General features: G+C 39.1%; 1 protein-coding gene across 2 annotated transcripts in view; it reads left to right on the top strand.

Annotated features, from left to right (window-relative positions):
- Positions 1 to 20,000, top strand: part of pola1.S (polymerase (DNA directed), alpha 1, catalytic subunit S homeolog) — a 181,705-nt gene that overhangs the window by 114,062 nt on the left and 47,643 nt on the right. For both annotated transcript variants that reach the window (NM_001088586.1, XM_041583016.1), the window contains 1 exon segment: positions 15,206 to 15,322. In NM_001088586.1, coding sequence (NP_001082055.1) covers positions 15,206 to 15,322 — 117 coding nt within the window.

Genomic DNA, 20,000 nt, shown 5'->3' with positions numbered 1-20,000 from the left:
ATGTAACCGTAAGTATTATTTAGAGTCGAGCAGTTGAGGAAGATTAACCCTTTAACCGCCAAGCACGTACGGCGTACGTGATGGCGGTTCAGGGCTCAGGCTGCCAAGAACGTACCTCGTACGTTCTTTTGCAGCTGAGCCCTTCTCTCTGCATCGGCGGCTTTTGCCGCCTCTGCAGAGAGTCAGGAGGGTAGACAGCCCCCTGGGCAACGTGGCTGGGGGGCTGTCAAGTCGGATCTGCGACGCGATTGTCGCAGATCCGACTTCAAAGTAGCAGAAGCGCAATGTAAGCGCTGCTGCTGCTGGCTTACCTCCTCCTCGTCGCACCACGCGCCCAGTCACTTCCTGCTGCGCAGTAACTCTGCAGACACGCTGCCAGGAGTCGTCCTTCGGTTCCAGCGATCCTCCTGCTACAAAAACGGTAAGTGCACTTTTTTTTACACACTTACCTGCACTTACACATACCTACAGTACATTTATACACTTACATGAACATTTTAGTAAAAATTTGTGTTTTTTTATTTTTTATTTTTTTATTTTAGCACACTTAGTCGATTTTGTACACTTATTTACACTTAATTACATGTATTTGCACACTCAGACAACTTTTATTAGTGCACAAATATGTATACACAAAAACTCACAAACAGGGTTTTTTTTTTTTTTTTTACTTATTCATTGTACTGTTTGTTTTGCCTAAAAGCATGTTATTTTGACAGCGTGACTATTGGATAATCGATTTCGGCCACTAATTACGCTGCCGGATCAATTATTTTGTTATTTCATTGATTTACGCTATTTTTGTGGTTTTATTGCAATTTTATCCATGCATTATTGTTCCTTATGTATCTTTAGTATAGTTTTGCTGTTTGGTGCTTTGGTATAGAAAGATTTATTTTACTTAGTTTGATTCGCCAGAATATATGCTTTCCAAAAATATATGGGTTTCTGGGAGTCTTTTTACAGTTTTGGGGTCTTATGGCACATAACGCACAGTTGGGGCTCTCTTTTCTGCAGCTTAGTTGGCTAGCGTGAAAATTCATAGGCATGTTTTTCATTTGGGGTCTGTACACGCCACATACTTTGGTAAATCTATGCATATTGGGCATCAAACTATTTAGTAGACCTCTGACGTCCATATTTAGGGTGATTTTTCTTTATACGTAAAACAGTGTGTGTGATAAATGCGGCAAACTGCAACAATTTTAGGCGATTTTCAGAAATGTAAAAACCTCTGCGTTTAGAAAAGCTTTGCAGTTTGGTGTAGAAAGACGTCTTTATCTTTTTTGGATTCGTCAGAATGTGTACTTTCCAAAAATATATGGTTTTGGGGGGGTCTTTGCTGTTAGGAGGGTCTTGAGGCATATAATATGAAGTCAAGGGTCTATGTTCACAGAAGGCGAATCGGCAGCAGAGAAAAATCATATGCACTATTTTCATTTTGGGTCCGCACATGCCAGCTGCCTTGGTATATCAATGCATATTGGGCATCAAACGGTTCAATTGACCCTTGGCATCAGTATTTATGGTGTTTTAGAATTGTATGTAAGAAATTGGGTGAGATAAATGCGGCCAATTGCAATATTTTTAGGCAATTTTCAAAAATGTAAAAACTGTTGCTTTTATCGCCAAATTTAGGAAAGGCTTGCGGCTTGGTACTTTGGAGTACAAGGACATGCATACCCAATTTGGATTCGTGGGAATGTGTACTTTCCGAAAATATATGGTTTTCTGGGGTGAATGCACTTTTTTTTACCTTTGCTCCCCCCAAAACTATGTATATGTGTTGATTTTGCAGTACCTGAAATGACAGACCATATGGGGGTCTTCCTTTTGGGGCCCCTATATGCCACGTGCTTGGGTACATCTATACATATTGGGCATCAAACTGTTCAGAGGACCCTAGGCTTTCATATTTGGGGTGATTTCTCTTGATACCTAAAAGTATGTGGGTAATACGATGCTGCAGGGTAGATATTTTGAGGTGATTTTTGGAAATGTCACCTAAATCACCAAATTTAGGAATGATTTGTGGCTTGGTACTTTGGCGTAGAAAGACATGCATACCCAATTTGGATTCGTTGGAATGTGTACTTTCCGAAAATATATGGTTTTCTGGGGTGAACTTACTGTTTTCTACTTTTGCCCCCCCAAAACGATGTAAATGTGTTGATTTTGCAGTACCTGAAATGACAACTATATGGGGGTCTTCCTTTTGGGGCCCCTGTATGCCACGTGCTTGGGTACACCTATACATATCGGGCATCAAACTGTTCAGAGCACCCTAGGCTTTCATATTTGGGGTGATTTCTCTTGATACCTAAAAGTATGTGGGTAATACGATGCTTCAGGGTAGATATTTTGAGGTGATTTTTGGAAATGTCACCTAAATCACCAAATTTAGGAATGATTTGCGGCTTGGTACTTTGGCGTAGAAAGACATGCATACCCAATTTGAATTCGTGGGAATGTGTACTTTCCAAAAATATATGGTTTTCTGGGGTGAACTTACTTTTTTCTACATTTGCCCCCCTCAAAACAATGTAAATGTGTTGATTTTGCAGTACCTGAAATGACAGACCATATGGGGGTCTTCGTTTTGCGGCCCCTATACGCCACGTGCTTGGGTACACCTATACATATTGGGCATCAAACTGTTCAGAGGACCCCAGGCTTTCATATTTGGGGTGATTTGTCTTGATACCTAAAAGTATGTGGGTAATACGATGCTGCAGGGTCGAAATTTTGAAGTCATTTTTGGAAATGTCCCCAAAATCACCAAATTTAGGAATGGTTTGCGGCTTGGTACTTTGTAGTAGAAAGACATGCATACCCAATTTAGATTCGTGGGAATGTGTACTTTCCGAAAATATATGGTTTTCTGGGGTGAACTTACTTTTTTCTACCTTTGCCCCCCCCAAAACGATGTAAATGTGTTGATTTTGCAGTACCTGAAATGACAGAACATACAAGGAGGGGTCTTCATTTTAGGGCCCCTATATGCCACGTGCTTGGGTACACCTATACATATCGGGCATCAAACTGTTCAGAGGACCCTAGGCTTTCATATTTGGGGTGATTTCTCTTGATACCTAAAAGTATGTGGGTAATACGATGCTGCAGAGTAGATATTTTGAGGTCATTTTTGGAAATGTCACCAAAATCACCAGATTTAGGAATGATTTGCGGCTTGGTACTTTGGCGTAGAAAGACATGCATACCCAATTTGGATTCGTTGGAATGTGTACTTTCCGAAAATATATGGTTTTCTGGGGTGAACTTACTGTTTTCTACTTTTGCCCCCCCCCCAAAACGATGTAAATGTGTTGATTTTGCAGTACCTGAAATGACAGACTATATGGGGGTCTTCCTTTTGGGGCCCCTGTATGCCACGTGCTGGGGTACACCTATACATATCGGGCATCAAACTGTTCAGAGGACCCTAGGCTTTCATATTTGGGGTGATTTCTCTTGATACCTAAAAGTATGTGGGTAATACGATGCTGCAGGGTAGATATTTTGAGGTGATTTTTGGAAATGTCACCTAAATCACCAAATTTAGGAATGATTTGCGGCTTGGTACTTTGGCGTAGAAAGACATGCATACCCAATTTGGATTCGTTGGAATGTGTACTTTCCGAAAATATATGGTTTTCTGGGGTGAACTTACTGTTTTCTACTTTTGCCCCCCCCAAAACGATGTAAATGTGTTGATTTTGCAGTACCTGAAATGACAGACTATATGGGGTCTTCCTTTTGGGGCCCCTGTATGCCACGTGCTTGGGTACAACTATACATATCGGGCATCAAACTGTTCAGAGGACCCTAGGCTTTCATATTTGGGGTGATTTCTCTTGATACCTAAAAGTATGTGGGTAATACGATGCTGCAGGGTAGATATTTTGAGGTGATGTTTGGAAATGTCACCTAAATCACCAAATTTAGGAATGATTTGCGGCTTGGTACTTTGGCGTAGAAAGACATGCATACCCAATTTGGATTCGTTGGAATGTGTACTTTCCCGAAAATATATGGTTTTCTGGGGTGAACTTACTGTTTTCTACTTTTGCCCCCCCCCAAAACGATGTAAATGTGTTGATTTTGCAGTACCTGAAATGACAGACTATATGGGGTCTTCCTTTTGGGGCCCCTGTATGCCACGTGCTTGGGTACACCTATACATATCGGGCATCAAACTGTTCAGAGGACCCTAGGCTTTCATATTTGGGGTGATCTGTCTTGATACCTAAAAGTATGTGGGTAATACGATGCTGCAGGGTAGATATTTTGAGGTGATTTTTGGAAATGTCACCTAAATCACCAAATTTAGGAATGATTTGCGGCTTGGTACTTTGGCGTAGAAAGACATGCATACCCAATTTGGATTCGTTGGAATGTGTACTTTCCGAAAATATATGGTTTTCTGGGGTGAACTTACTGTTTTCTACTTTTGCCCCCCCCAAAACGATGTAAATGTGTTGATTTTGCAGTATCTGAAATGACAGACTATATGGGGGTCTTCCTTTTGGGGCCCCTGTATGCCACGTGCTTGGGTACACCTATACATATCGGGCATCAAACTGTTCAGAGGACCCTAGGCTTTCATATTTGGGGTGATTTGTCTTGATACCTAAAAGTATGTGGGTAATACGATGCTGCAGGGTAGATATTTTGAGGTGATTTTTGGAAATGTCACCTAAATCACCAAATTTAGGAATGATTTGCGGCTTGGTACTTTGGCGTAGAAAGACATGCATACCCAATTTGAATTCGTGGGAATGTGTACTTTCCGAAAATATATGGTTTTCTGGGGTGAACTTACTGTTTTCTACTTTTGCCCCCCCAAAACAATGTAAATGTGTTGATTTTGCAGTACCTGAAATGTCAGACTATATGGGGGTCTTCCTTTTAGGGCCCCTATATGCCACATGCTTCGGTACACCTATACATATTGGGCATCAAACTGTTCAGAGGACCCTAGGCTTTCATATTTGGGGTGATTTGTCTTGATACCTAAAAGTATGTGGGTAATACGATGCTGCAGGGTAGATATTTTGAGGTGATTTTTGGAAATGTCACCTAAATCACCAAATTTAGGAATGATTTGCGGCTTGGTACTTTGGCGTAGAAAGACATGCATACCCAATTTGGATTCGTTGGAATGTGTACTTTCCGAAAATATATGGTTTTCTGGGGTGAACTTACTGTTTTCTACTTTTGCCCCCCCCCCAAAACGATGTAAATGTGTTGATTTTGCAGTACCTCAAATGACAGACCATATGGGAGTCTTCCTTTTGGGGCCCCTATATGCCACGTGCTTGGGTACACCTATATATATTGGGCATCAAACTGTTCAGAGGACCCTAGGCTTTCATATTTGGGGTGATTTCTCTTGATACCTAAAAGTATGTGGGAAATACGATGCTGCAGGGTAGACATTTTTAAGTGATTTTTGGAAATGTCACCAAAATCACCAAATTTAGGAATGATTTGCGGCTTGGTACTTTGTAGTACAAAGACATGCATACCCAATTTAGATTCGTGGCAATGTGTACTTTCCGAAAATATATGGTTTTCTGGGGTGAACTTACTTTTTTCTACCTTTGCCGCCCCCCAAAACGATGTAAATGTGTTGATTTTGCAGTATCTGAAATGACAGACCATATGGGGTCTTCCTTTTCAGGCCTCTATATGCCACTTGCTTGGGTACACCTATACATATTGGGCATCAAACTGTTCAGAGGACCCTAGGCTTTCATATTTGGGGTGATTTGTCTTGATACCTAAAAGTATGTGGGTAATACGATGCTGCAGGGAAATGGAAATGGAAATGTCGCCAAAATCACCAACTTTAGTAATGGTTTGCCGCTTGGTACTTTGGTGTAGAAAGACATGCATACCCAATTTGGATTCAGGGGAATGTGTACTTTCCGAAAATATATGGTTTTCTGGGGTGAACATACTTTTTTCTACCTTTGCCGCCCCCCAAAACGATGTAAATGTGTTGATTTTGCAGTATCTGAAATGACAGAACAAATGGGGGGTCTTCCTTTTGGGGCCTCCTATGCCACGTGCTTGGGTACATCTATTCATATTGGGCATCAAACTGTTCAGTGGACCCAGGATTTTATATTTGGGGTGTTTTACATTGATACCTAATGATGTGTGGGAGATATGTTGCTGTAGAGTGGAAGCTTTGAGGTCATTTTTCAAAAAATTCACCAATTTCTATAAAACATTATAACTTTAGGAAACAATTGCAACTTGGTGGTTTGGAGTACAAAGATATTTCTACCCATTTTTGATTCACCAGAATCTGTTCTTTCTAGTAATGGGTAGTTTTCTAGGGTAAACCTACTGTTAGCGGAATGTTTGGCCTTGAAATCAAAAGTATGCCGTTTGGGAAGTGTTGCTTTGGAAATTTGGTTGTGTACTGCTTGTAGATTTTGAGCTATACAAGTGAGAAATCTCCATAAAACTATATATATTTGGTATTGTCGCGTTCAAGAGACATAGACCTTTCTAAATCGGCTGTGTTCTCGTACATAAAATGAATGATGTTTCTGATATATGTGATTGTTCTTCGTGCAACATGATTTTTTTCATTTTATTTGACACTTAGAATCCAATATTTTATTAGAGAAGTAGAATTACACCAAAATTCTTGCATATTGTGAAAGTTCAGGTTGTCCTGAAAAAAACAATACATTGTTTTCCTGGGTTAACTAAAAGACCACCCCAGGAAAGGCCCTTAAAGTGAAAGAGTGCAAAATATCTAAAAACTGCTTGGCAGTAGATGTTCGCATCTAGGACAAAACGGCTGGCAGGGAAAGGGTTAAGGCACTTCACACTTTGCTGCGGCTTTGCATATTACCTAGCTTTTGTGGTTAACCTTCGATGGATTTCTTTTCTCATATCCTTCAGTGGTTAGACAAACCATTCATGCAAGCTAAAGGTTAATGTTATTTCTAAATAGCTGTCAGTGTAATAAGTGTTTTCTCCCAGGGGAAGAATGTTTTATCGGTTATATAAAAGAAGGCATGACAGAAACTTTATTATTTAGATACGATGAGTTGGGCAACTCCTGACAAATAATATAGACAAACATCAATGCTTGTTTTCAAAGTGTCTGTAGATTTTCTTTTTCTTGGAATGGGAGAGGTTTTTTTTTTTTTCTTTTTTTTGCTTCACCTCTCACTTTTTTTCACTCGTACTCATATAGACTAAATAGTGTATCGGTGTACATCCATTTGTATGTTTTATTCCTGTCTATATGGGTTTGTTACACTTAAAACCATCAGAATAATCGACCTTGATTGATATGTGTGTAAGTATGATAGGACGTTTGATTGTAAGCTTTGTAAAGTGCTGCTTAAAGGAGACTAAAGCCTAACTAAAGAAGTAGCTAGAAATGCTGTACATTATGTTTTGGGCTTCTGTACCAGCCTAAATCAATCACATTCCTTTAGCAGTAAAGATCTGTGTCTCCCAAGATGCCCTAGTAGCTTCCCATCTTCTTTTCTGCTGATTCACTGCACATGTTCTGTGCTGCGATCACTCACTGAACTTAGGGAGCAATTCACGTTATACATATATGCAGAATAGAAATGTCACAATATTAGGTTGATTAGTAATTAATACATATATTAAATACATATCAACTCAGAAACCAGTTCAAATGATATCAGAATTTAACAATCAGCCTTGTAGACCACTAAGCTTAGCTTCTCAACAGCTGCTCAGGGCACACTGAGCATTTGAATATGACAGTCACTTTCCAAGATGGTGGCCCCCTGTGACAAGTTTGAATTCCTGGATCATTGTGGCTATTGAGATGCGGAAAGTTTAGGCTTGTGCAATAGGTTCAGTATATAAAATGTGATTTTTAGCCATATTCAGTTTTACGATTTAGTTCTCCTTTAAGTATGTTGTCACAATATAATATATAATCCAAGCAATACACTGAAACAATAGCTGACATACCCAAAACATCAAAAATCTAAGATGTTTTCGCGTTTCACCGAATCAATCGATGAAACGCGTTGGGCTGTCATAGGTGGACTGTGTCCCTACGTAGATGGGCAGAATTGCTCAGAGGGAATTTTTGGAAGGGAGGGTACGGGTGCCGGTTCACTAAATTACCCTGAATCTTTGAAGCACTTTAGTCACAGGCATGAGAACTGTCTCTGCTTGGATAAGCCACATGTCCACCATTGGCTGTTTTTATTAGTGTACTTTATGGACACAGTCCAGCACTGCCAGCAGTGTGGCTGGGCAGTGGGTGTATTCACAAACGAGCGTTTTTACTGGCAGATATTGTTAAAAGTTACATTTTAACTTCTCATGACTTTTGGCATGCTGCTGACCAAACTGGTTTGCTTTGAAGAGACAATTGGAAACTTATCAGTTTTTGTTTCCATCTATTTATCTCTTCACCCTATTTGATACAGCTGGGAATCTGACCATATGTCTAGCCCCATGTCACATTTCAAAATTAAATATAAAAAAAATCTGTTTGCTCTTTTGAAAAATGGATTTCAGTGCAGAATTATACTGGAGCAGAACTATTAACTGATGCGTTTTGGAAAAAATACATGTTTTCCCATGACATTATCCCTTTAAAGTATGAGTGTTTGTGCTTTTCGTGATCTGTGCTCTAATTTACTGTTTGAGTAATTGGACTCCATATTTATTAACTAAACAAAATGTATCTGTGTTGATGGGAAACAAATTCTTTTTCTGTTAATGAGGTTTCAGCTACTGGGCTGCAAATGATATAAAGACCCTTTATCTGGAAAATCCAGAACAAAGACAATCCAGATGATAGATCCCACATATCCTTGGAACAACAATGAGCTTTCCGCAGTAGGGGTGCTTGTAATATTCGTTTAGAAAATTCCCAGATGTACACCATAACGTGCTACTGGCCCTTTTACTCTATGAGGAATGATTAGCCAACACATGAGATTAGGTTCTTGGGATGAGACAATTTTATGCTGTTGGCAACATCGTATTTGCACAGGTGCATATGCTCACAAGCACTTTACCTCTAACAACCTAAATATGAACAAATACTGGCGATTTCAAACTAATGTTCCTGAATCATCTGTGTTTTTTTTTTTTGTAACTACCTTGCTATTTCACGTGTGTGTGTTTATAGTTTATATAAAAAAAAAATTAGAGGAAGTATGAGTTAGGCAAGAATGCTGTTATTTTTTTTTCCATCTGGGTAAAGGGATTCATATGGGAGCACCTACCTGTATATGTTTCTAAAAATTAAAATCACTCTCAACGAATAGTCTATAACTTAATATCCATTTCTTATATTGTGTAATATGCTATAATTGTGTGTTCCGTTGATTTAAAAATTAGGGCATAATGAAATTTTAAGGATCTTCCTTATGCTGCATGGTCAGATGATGATTCACATACACTTATGCATATCTTTAACACGTTGTTTTATAATATTAAAGCAACTTATACACAAAGGGTGAATCTTGTGGTTTATTTAGCCTCATATAATAAAGTTGTGGCAATGAAAACATCCTATAAAGCAATGTTAACTCTTGTAAATCCCATCGTTTTAGCTCCTCCTGATATAATTTGAAAGCAATGTAGTAGCATTCTGCCAGGTGATGTAATATTCCGTGCTGTTGTCTTGCCTCTCGGAATGTAACTTCATCTTTGCATTCACTCTTTCAAAATATTACCGAGGAGCTTTCTTGCTGGAAAGTTAAGTAGTGTGCTTTTCCCTTTCCATTCTTCTTTGTCTGTGGTGGAGCAGCTGCTTATATATAGGGAAAAATGTGGTCCATCATCAAGCACGATGAGTCGAAGAGAAGCAGACAAGATGACTGACTGTAGCTACCCCTGTCTGCTTTGGCAGTCTCTGTTTTCAGTGTAATGAAGAGCAGGAGAACAATATTCTTTAATTAAGGATTCCATTAAGTTGAAGAAAAGAGCAAATGGAGATGTTTGTTCTCCAAGCTGAAAAAATGTGTCTGGGGTGGAGGTGAAAAAGAGGAAGGGCAAGCTAGTGGTGCTGTTGAGGGGAGAGGTGGGTGGAGAGACAAAGTCAGGACTGTTTGTTGAATATACAGTCAAGGACTGTTACCATCCTAATTAATCAAGTTAGAAATTACAGCTGTAGCTGGTTTCCCCCAATTCTTATCAATTTTCTTCTCCTTTGAGACAAAGCAAATATAAATTTCGCGTTCATTTGTCACTCGTTCTTTGACTTCAGCATCTCTAGAAAATAACAATGTAGCACAAAAGACCAGTATTTACCTAGTTGTAATGTGGGTTGCCATGGTGTTTTGCAAATTATTGCAATTATGTTCACCATGCGAGTCGCCCTTGGTAACTGGCGAAAAAAACTGATAATCCTGTTTTGAACAAAAGGTCAAATTGCTGAATAGAAAGTCTTGATTAAGTAAAAGATGTACAAAGTGGAATTATTTCCTACCATTCAGAAATAGTTCTTGATCGGGTTTGCTTGGGAGGAGGGAAGGGGGGGTGAATAAGTACATCTGTTGATTACTGAAGTACAAAGCATTGAAAGGATGTTGCCTTGAGCCTTTCATGTAGACTTAATGGTGGCTTTTTTGTCAAATTTACCCATTTGCTGCATTGAAAGAGGCAGCTGCATTTAAGCTGCGGAGATGGTGCTTTTTTTTTTCAAGTGTTCGATGCATGGAAAGTTCTCAGCAGTGTCTGTAGTTTACTACTATCCTTCTGGTATACCCGTAGCGATGAGCTGCGTTTATGACTTGCTCTTGTAAAACCTTCTGACTGATGATCTAATAAAGTGCTCTTATTGAACAATCTCTCATCAGCTACTCCTCTGCTAGGGCAAAGTCCACGTACAATGCACAGGTTAATTGAAACAGTTGTCTCCTGGATATCTGTACTAATGGATATTCTAGACAGGCTTTTGTTTATGTTGCTATATATGATTTAATGAACCATGGTGTTTGGTAGTTTTCTGCCTGCATCAAGTTGCAAGAAGTTGCAGCAATTGACACTCCACGCATATTACCAGCGCATGTGCAATTTAAGGAATCAGTAGAGGAATCATTTATAGAGCATTTTTCTTCTGTGCAACTCAAAGTGCTTTACAGCAAGCAAGGCAGCCATTATAGTTATTCCCTGCCTGAATCTTTGTGTGCTGCCCCCCTGACCTCCAACACCGGCTAAAGCCAGAGACAAAACAAAGTACGTGGTTGGGCCTGAATCGGCAGCTCTGGTGGACTAAATATACACTAAACATGCTGGGACACCAGGGGGCACATTTACCTAGGGTCAAATATCGAGGGTTAATTAACCCTTGATATTCGACCGTCGAAGTAAAAGACTTCGAATATCGAAGTCGAAGGATTTTGCGCTATTCCAACGATCGAAGGAATAATCGTTCGATCAAACGATTAAATCCTTCGAAACGAACGATTCGAAGGATTTTAATCCATCGATCGAATGATATTCCTTCGATCAGGAAATTGTTAGGAAGCCTACCGGGACCTTCCCCATAGGCTAACATTGGCTTCGGTAGGTTTTAGGTGGCGAACTAGGGGGTCGAAGAAATTTTTAAAGAGACAGTACTTCGACTATCGAATAGTCGAACGATTTTTAGTTTGAATCGTTCGATTCGAAGGTCGAAGTAGCCCATTCGATGGTTGAAGTAGCCATATTCGACCATTCGAAATTCAAACTATTTTTCCTCTATTCCTTCACTCGAACTAAGTAAATGGGCCCCCAGGTGATTTAGAGGCTTGTACAGGGTCTCAAGTAGTTGCCACAGGGAGTTGAACCAGGGTCCCACATCAAAGGCTGATCACGTTGCCTCTTGGCGACTCAAAACTGCACTGCTGTATAGAATTTGGTAGTTCTTGCTTCTATTTGCTCACATATTAGAAGGACAATATTACAGTGTTTGAGTTTATTGGTCATGAATTTAATTGTCCACATGAATTTAATCCTATGCAGTATATTGTCACCTAGTGAAGTTGTAGGACATTTTGGCAACAATATTATCGCACTATGTACGGTGCGTGTATGGTGGGGGGACGAGTCAACCGGTATCGACTGAAGGCTAGTATCAGCCCAGGCAAAACATTTCGATTGGGTGCCTTTGAAGGCACCAGAACATCGGCCACTGTTAGTGCTGTATCGTCAGATACAGGTTGGATTCTATTGTTTCTGCCTGTATATCTGACGATTCAGCTCTACACGTGTGTTGAAACGAACAATCTTTCGTGGAAAGATCTTTTCCAGGAAAGATTGTAATTATTACAACTATGGTCACATGTAAACATTGGCCATCTATGATATAGCTTGTTCCATGACTGAATTGTACATAAAACCCAGTCATCCTCAGTTCCCTATTCATTTATTAACTATTTTATTTGTGAGCTACTTGAAGATATTATTTCTCAGTTAATTTGGCATCTTAAGAACTTGGACATGTTTGGCCACATCTCTTTTAAACTACGGATCGCCTAAACAATATAAACGTGTTATCGTAATTAAGAGTGACTCCTCACTACAACCAGCTTTTTTTCTCTCCATAAACCTGTTGATTTGAAGAAATTACTCAATGATTAATTGAGTAATTTTACCTGCTGGCTGTTTATTTAAACTTGATATTTTTGAGTATTCTATACATTTTTTTAAGTGCTAATAACTGTAATAAGAAGGCTCTTAAATTAACCATAAATGGCAAACGCATGTGTTTGTCTTAAGGTTAAGAAATTAATATTCTTCTAAGTGTCTAAATATTCGTGCCTTTAAATGGCCTTCTTTAGATGAAATGTTCTAAAAAACGTTGGAGAGCCTGAGAGAGTGGAATGAAAGCTAAGTAAACCATAACAAGTTTGTAGGTTTACATTCTGTATCACCTAGCAACCCCCAGTCTCACAGTTCTTGTCTGGCCTTGTTTACTGTCCATTGAAACCATTCTTCAAAAGCACATAAGAAACTCGGTTTCATTAGCATCATTCTCAAGGACAAAATAATTAAAGTTAAATGAACAAACATTGCTCAGTAATTTGCCCTAGATACCTACTTAACCGTTTGTGACTTGTGCAAGTCTGTTTCAAAAGTTTGGAGGCTCAGGGTTGCTGTGTGATTAGTGCCATGTTTATATATAAAGTAATTTTATAATTTTCATTGTTTCTTCAAAACAACAAGAAGTTTGTATGAAATATCATGTAATGCATCATGAAAATCTGGTCATAGTACAGGCATACTTAAAATAAATGCCTCATTTAACTAAGGGGTAGGTTCAAGTGCTAGCGTGCCGAAGATAAAGAATAACGGAGGCATTGTTTAGGAAAATGTAAAGATAAATCTGAGCTACTTGAATTCAAAGTGTGCACCAGTATGCCTGGTAATTCAAGTGTAGCTTCTGAAGTGGGGCCACTGAAATCCATAATGCATTGCCCCAGTTATGTATGATAGTGCTAGCCCCAAAAAGGTGATGAGGTATCAGAAAGACTTGTGAAAAAGAATGTGGAAATGGCTGGTCCTAATTGGTTATAACATGGGTGCATTAGAAGACAACAACAAACCCTGTTAATTATATTGTAGATATTGGTCAGAATGTGAATCCATAAAAACAGAATCTGAGGTCCAGCAGGAATCAAAAATATAGGTGAGTGAGATTAGAACTAAAAGTTATTTGTGCATATTGAATTTATACTAGAGTGTAGGCTTATTAGTTACAATCACAGGATCAAGTCTTTGTATGTTCTAAAGCATTCTTTTCCAGATTTAGATTTAAATCATCTGTGCATTCTGTATTCTAAAGCTGGCCATAGATGTTGAGATTTTTAAAAGATCAGATCCTGATCGTGAGACCACGATCTTCTCAGAACGATCATACGAATTTACCATCAACTAAAAAGACCAATTTGCCAGGAAAACAAAGGGGAGCTGCCTGCTTGGCCCTGCAAACATAGATAGATTGCACTGGGGCCGACAAAGATTTTTTGACCTGGCCGATCAATTTCCTGACAGATGTCGGCCGAAAAATCGCAAGATGTACGATCGTTCGAATACCACTAACCGCACGATAATTTCGAAGGATTGGTCGGGCTTCCCTAAAATTGGTCGTTCGGCAAGAAGAATCGTCGCATCTATGAGGAGCTTAACGCCTAATTTATTTGGAAAGTTGCATTCTGTATAGCTTTAATTCTATATGGAAGCTCTATATGTAAACCAATACCTATACTATCTATCTATAGATCTATTTAGTTCCCAGTAGCCTTCAATAGTATGCTTATTGTCGAAGCCACTGTTTAAAGCACTGAAATACCCACCCATCACAACATTAACTGGTAGGGCATTCCACAACCTCACTGCCTCACCATGAAGAATTGTCTGCTCTGCTTTAAATGAAAGTTCAGTTCCTTTAGTCTAAAAGAGTTGGCCTCCCCAGAAGAGCTGCAAACTAATTATAATGCACTGTTTACATTAGCACCCATGGCAATAGATTCATCTTGTCAGTATTTTTAAACAGCTTAATGTCACATAAACTAACGAGAGTCTCATTCCGAACATGATTCTATCTGTGTGTATAATCTCCCTGTGGTTTCCTCCATGTTCTCCTCATTCTTCCACACTCCGAAACTTTCAGGCTGATTACTTGGCTTATTGTGAAAAGGTTGAAAAGGACCATGGTGTGCATAGTAGTGTGCACATAATAGGTACCTTATAAGTTTAATTTTACTGGGGCAGAATCCGATGTATAAAAGGTTATCTCTGTAAAGCACTGGAGAATGTGTTAGTATTTCATAAATGAGATAGGTGTGGTGTTTATAAAAATGGCCTGTAGATGTCACTGTTACTGTGCATACTTCCTGGACAGCTTAAAAGTGGAAGTTACTGTTGTGTAATGCCTGCATGAGTCTCTGCTAATAAAGCCCTGTTCTACTCTACTCATCCTCGGCTACCCAAAACATAACAGTGGGGTAAAAGCATTTATCTCGAGTGGGCTATCCCGTTGGTGACTAAAACATCCCCTACCCTGACCCTGAGTGTATATTTAATTGTCTATATTGAATATAAATGTACAATCGATTTATTTTCTTTGTTATAGCAGTTCATAGTAAGAAAAGGCAGAAACTATTCTTAATATTAAGGGAAGAAACTGATTTTATTGCTGCATAATATTATTGTGCTCTTATTGATCTCTTGCTCTTCTCCACAGGGTTGGCTGGTTTGTGAAGAAAAAACCTGCCAGAACAGAACACGGCGTCTTCCACTAAGTTTCTCCCGCAATGGGCCAATATGCCAAGCTTGTTCTAAAGCAACCCTTAGATCAGAGGTGAGAGAAAAGTTGCTGTATATTTCTTTAAAAAAATCTGTTTAATTCTGAATTCGGTTGTTTTTTTTTGTTTGTTTTTACTCTGAAGTGGAAAACATCACCATAGATCTGTGATTTAGGGCTGATCACACACAGAATCTTGAAGCAGTGTCAGCATAAAGACACCCCCCACCCCCACTATGTGAGCTTTTTATAGCGTATTTAAAGGGACATGCCTGCAGAAAAAATGCCCAACGTCGCTAGTATAGTTCTCCTGAAAGTGTGTTAGGGCTGAAATATTTCTAAAAAGGCGTAAGTCAGTTTGAGTCCTCTGGAGTCCTTTGTAGGTTAGCCCTGCCGGTTAAGGTCAGCCATGTAAGTAAAGTGAGAAACCAGTTGTTACCAGCAGGTAGATATTCTAGCCAGTGTTATAAAAAGTTGGGAAAAAGTTAAGCTGGCAATAGACACAGAGATAAAGTCATATGAAACAAAGATTCATAAGATTTTCGTACTGTCTGTGGATCGTCCCGACATGGTTCGTTCCAGGGCAATCCGTTGTTTAGTTGATTGGACAGGTTAGAAGATTTCTGTCAGCTAACGATAATATCCCTGCATGTATTGCCTTTCTGACGATATCAATGGGTGACCATCACTACTATTTGTTGGACATAACGCTCGTACAATTGCTGTCTGTCAATTAATGGCCAGAAACGTCGTCTGAATTGTTCCTTTTACTACTAGAATCCATAATCCACACGTCTTTGTTTATTATAAATGTAACATTGCCCTTGAATATTCAGTCAGTCATACTTGAACTAGGTTTTTTTTAACAATTATTTTTACATGCTGTTTTAACTAGTCTATAAACTATCCAAAAGCAAAGTAATACAGGTATGAGATCCAGAAGCCCATTATCCAGAAAGCTCCAAAGTACAAGAAACTCATCTCCCGTAGACTCCATTTTAAATAAAAAATTCAATTAAACCCTTTATTGCCTTCACTGTAATAATAAAACAGTACAGTGTATTTGATCTGAACTAAGATACTGAACATGTAAAGCCCCCTTATCCAGAAAACCCCAGATCCAGAGCAGTCTGGAAAACAGGTTCCATATCATTGTGCAAGCCTGATAATAATTTTCCCATGTACACAAGTTCTTGACCTGAAAAACTCAGCACCCTTTTATATTAAGAGGAGACCATTGCAGTTAGAGAACCTTTCTCAAATCTTTCAGTCAATAGGGGAGCAATTTCAGTAACCGCATCACAAATGGTAGAAGAGACTCTTGCCATCTGACACCATCATGAGATCTACCTTAAGACCATATATCAATATACAATTTCTTCGGCACACCACTTACGTTATTGAGGTGCATTGAACTCCTCGGGCTACTTTCAAACCAGACTTAAAGGAGAAGGAAACCCCCTGGGCGCAAAATTCCCTCCCCTATGTTGTCCCTCCTCCCCCCTGGCCTACCTGTCCCGCCGGGCAAATGCCCCTAACTTGTTACTCAACCCTCTGCGCAGGTCCAGTCCACGGAGTTCACAGGCGCCATCTTCTCCCAAGCCGTCTTCTTCCTGCTTTGACCAGCGTTTGACTGGCGCGTGCGCAGTAGGAGCATTTCACCGGTAGGGATCTACTGCGCATGCGCCAAAAGAGACAAAGTGCATGCGCAGTAGATGCGTACCGGTGAAATGCTCCTACTGCGCATGCGCCCAGGGAATTTCCTTCTCCTTTAACAATCGATTTTCCAAAGGGAGGAAGCACAACATTATGCTGAATAAATGATTTAAAGGCATTGCCGAAGGTAACGGTGTGCTTCCTCCCTTTGGAAAATGTACCATAGGAACTCATAGCAGGATGGCACAGAGGCAATCCCATGTATAAATACCACCAATACCCCAATTCACTGGAATACATTGAATACATTTATATGCGCAGCAAAGTCTTTATACGCACGGCAAAGTCTTTATACGCGCTGCAAAGTTTTTTTTAGAACAGGCGCCAATGGGTTTTTTTTAGGCACTTGCAAATTTTTATTTATTTATTTGTTTTATTTTATAGGCGCAGCAAAGTTTTGCTTTTTTTTTTTTTTTTTAGACACAGCAAAGTTTTGCTTTTTTTTAGGCGCAGCAAAGTTTTGCTTTTTTAAGACACAACCATTTTTTGTTTTTTTAAGGCGCTACAATGTTTTCTGCGTTCTACCAGGAACTTTAAAGTGATCAACTGGTAGACCACGATCGACGTCTTGGGCACCCCTGCCTTAGAGTTTATACGACTTTGCATGAGGCATGCTTGTGTGTGTGTGTATATACGTTTATACAGTAGTAGTGAACACTGCTGTTTTTATGTGCAAATATTATGGCCCCATAATTTTTTTTTTCTGAGCCTCTTGGAAATTGCTCAGTATACAGGGATCTGTGTCAACTTTTGAAATGTAGCCAAGCTCATACAAGGCTAAGCCTTTCTCTTTGGGCCCTTGAGCATGCATCATATAATAATATGATTTCTTTGTGATAGCTTCTGTCTGTATTGGAAGCCTAATCTTTACTTGGCCTCGATTAAGCTTATTATGCTTTTGAAAAAAAAGAATTCCAAGCTAGTGGTAAACCCAGTGGCTTACCACTTGTAAATGATTACAGATTTTTTTTTTCATTCTTTTATGTTACCCTTCTTACCTCAACCTCCCATGCTTTTATTTCACATTACTCCAAATGTTCACAGCACATCCAGGTTCCAAATATAACTTGAAATATTTTGCTTTCGGGTTTCTTATTATTCAAAATAAATGACACGCAACCTTAGATAATGTTCTATCATATTACAAAGAGTCTATTCAGCTGCCTGTAGAAAAACTTATCCAATCTTCAAAAATGTTTATTCTATCTCATTTTTTATTAACAGTTTATTAAAATGTATTTTAATAATTTCCCCCAAAACTACTTGCATATAGTTTTCAGGCACAGATAGAAATCTATTTTTATGGTTTCCCTTTATCTAAAAGCAAGGAATCCTATTAAAGTGATACTAATACAAAATATCCATCCTGTACTAGTTATATTGAAGTACAGGTATGGGATCCGGAAATCCATTATCCAGAAAGGCCTGAATTGCAGAAAGGCTGTCTCCCGTAGACTCCCATTATAATCAAATATTTAAAATTCTTTTTCTCTGTAATAACAAAACAGTACCTTCTACTTGAAGATATAATTAATTAATCCTTATTGGAAACAGATCCAGTCTATTGGGTTTATTTAATGTCTACATGTTTTTCTAGTAGACTTAAGGTATGAAGATCCAAATTACGGAAAGATGTTATCTGGAAAACCCTGGATAACAGGTCCCATACCTGTATAGCAATTTTACATTTGAGAAAACTGCCCCTCATAACGTAAACTTACAGACTTTTTAAAGGGGGTTGCAAGATTTGAGTTCCAAATTTAATTTAGAAGATATGGTAAGCCTGACCGAATACTTGACCTGGAAAAGGGGATCTACACCTAAGACATTTTAAGTATTAAGCAATGCAGAAGGTATCCATGAGACAGAGGATAGAAATACTGTCCACAGATCCAATTTGATAATCACAATACCCAAGTTACAGCTGTTAATGGTGTAATACCCAAAATGAGGACTTGGCGCTTAAAGATGATTTAATTCTTGATGAAGCCCATGTTGCGATCTGTGGAGAGGAGCCTGGATCCCCACCTCTAGACCGTCCCTCCGGATTAGTGCTGCTTGATATTTTTCTTTTTGCATTTGTACCCCTGTGCTTCTGAATTATTTGGATATTTTTGATCCACTTTTGTTTGACACTTTATTTGGGACTGGTTGTTGGTTATTTCATATTATTAGTTGAGTGCATTCGGATGCAACCGTGTGTCTAGGAAGCTATGGGTTCCAGACTCGCTAAGGGTAGATTTTCACTGATCAGGGTGGGGGGGCCGGACAATACACGGGTTTGGTGGTCACACTGCGTTTTTTAAATGCTTTTAAGGCAACTTCAAGCAATTTTGGAAGACTGAAGCGACACATGGGTTTTATTACATTATTGCCTTTGGGAAAGCTTTGACAGGAGATAAATTGCCAGCAGAAGCAGAGCTGGCAATTAATCTCCTGGTTTGCCATTGCCCTTCACCACGTCTGTTATTGTTTATTATTTGTGATTTGAGTGTGCATACTGTATAGGGTCTTGGCTACACTGCCCCTTTCTCATTGAGGACTGTTGCTAATTGGTTCTCATAATCCCGAAAATGAGGCGCTAAGGGCTAGAACCCGCTTCCTCCTCTCCTCGTCAGACTAGTTTTGGCCGTTGTTTAATCTGGTCAGTGTACATTGGATTCTAAATTTCTCAGATTCTTTTCAAACACAGTTGCCTGTGTATTGCAACTAATGTATTAATCTAACTAGACCAAGACGTTTAATGGAAAGTGTTGTGTGGGTTCAGAAGTTGTGAGTTGTATAAAGTTAAGCCAGCTATAGGGTTGCCTTTCACCAGCATTATTATCCTTTTATTTATTTATTTTTCATCTGAGCTACAGGGTTGACTTTTGGTATATAACTTGTTCTGGTAGTGCAGATTTTCCTCTCTGCCCCTAATTTGCATATGCAATTTTGGATGCGGTTCAAAATCCTGGATTCGGTGCATCCCTAGTTACAAGGTTATGATCATAAAGTTGCCATGCCGCCATACAACGTA

Source organism: Xenopus laevis, chromosome 2S (assembly GCF_017654675.1).
Source record: "Xenopus laevis strain J_2021 chromosome 2S, Xenopus_laevis_v10.1, whole genome shotgun sequence".
In the NCBI taxonomy this organism is placed as follows: Eukaryota; Metazoa; Chordata; class Amphibia; order Anura; family Pipidae; genus Xenopus; species Xenopus laevis.
Note: the sequence above shows the minus strand (reverse complement) of the source record. Positions and strands in the feature narration are given on the sequence as shown.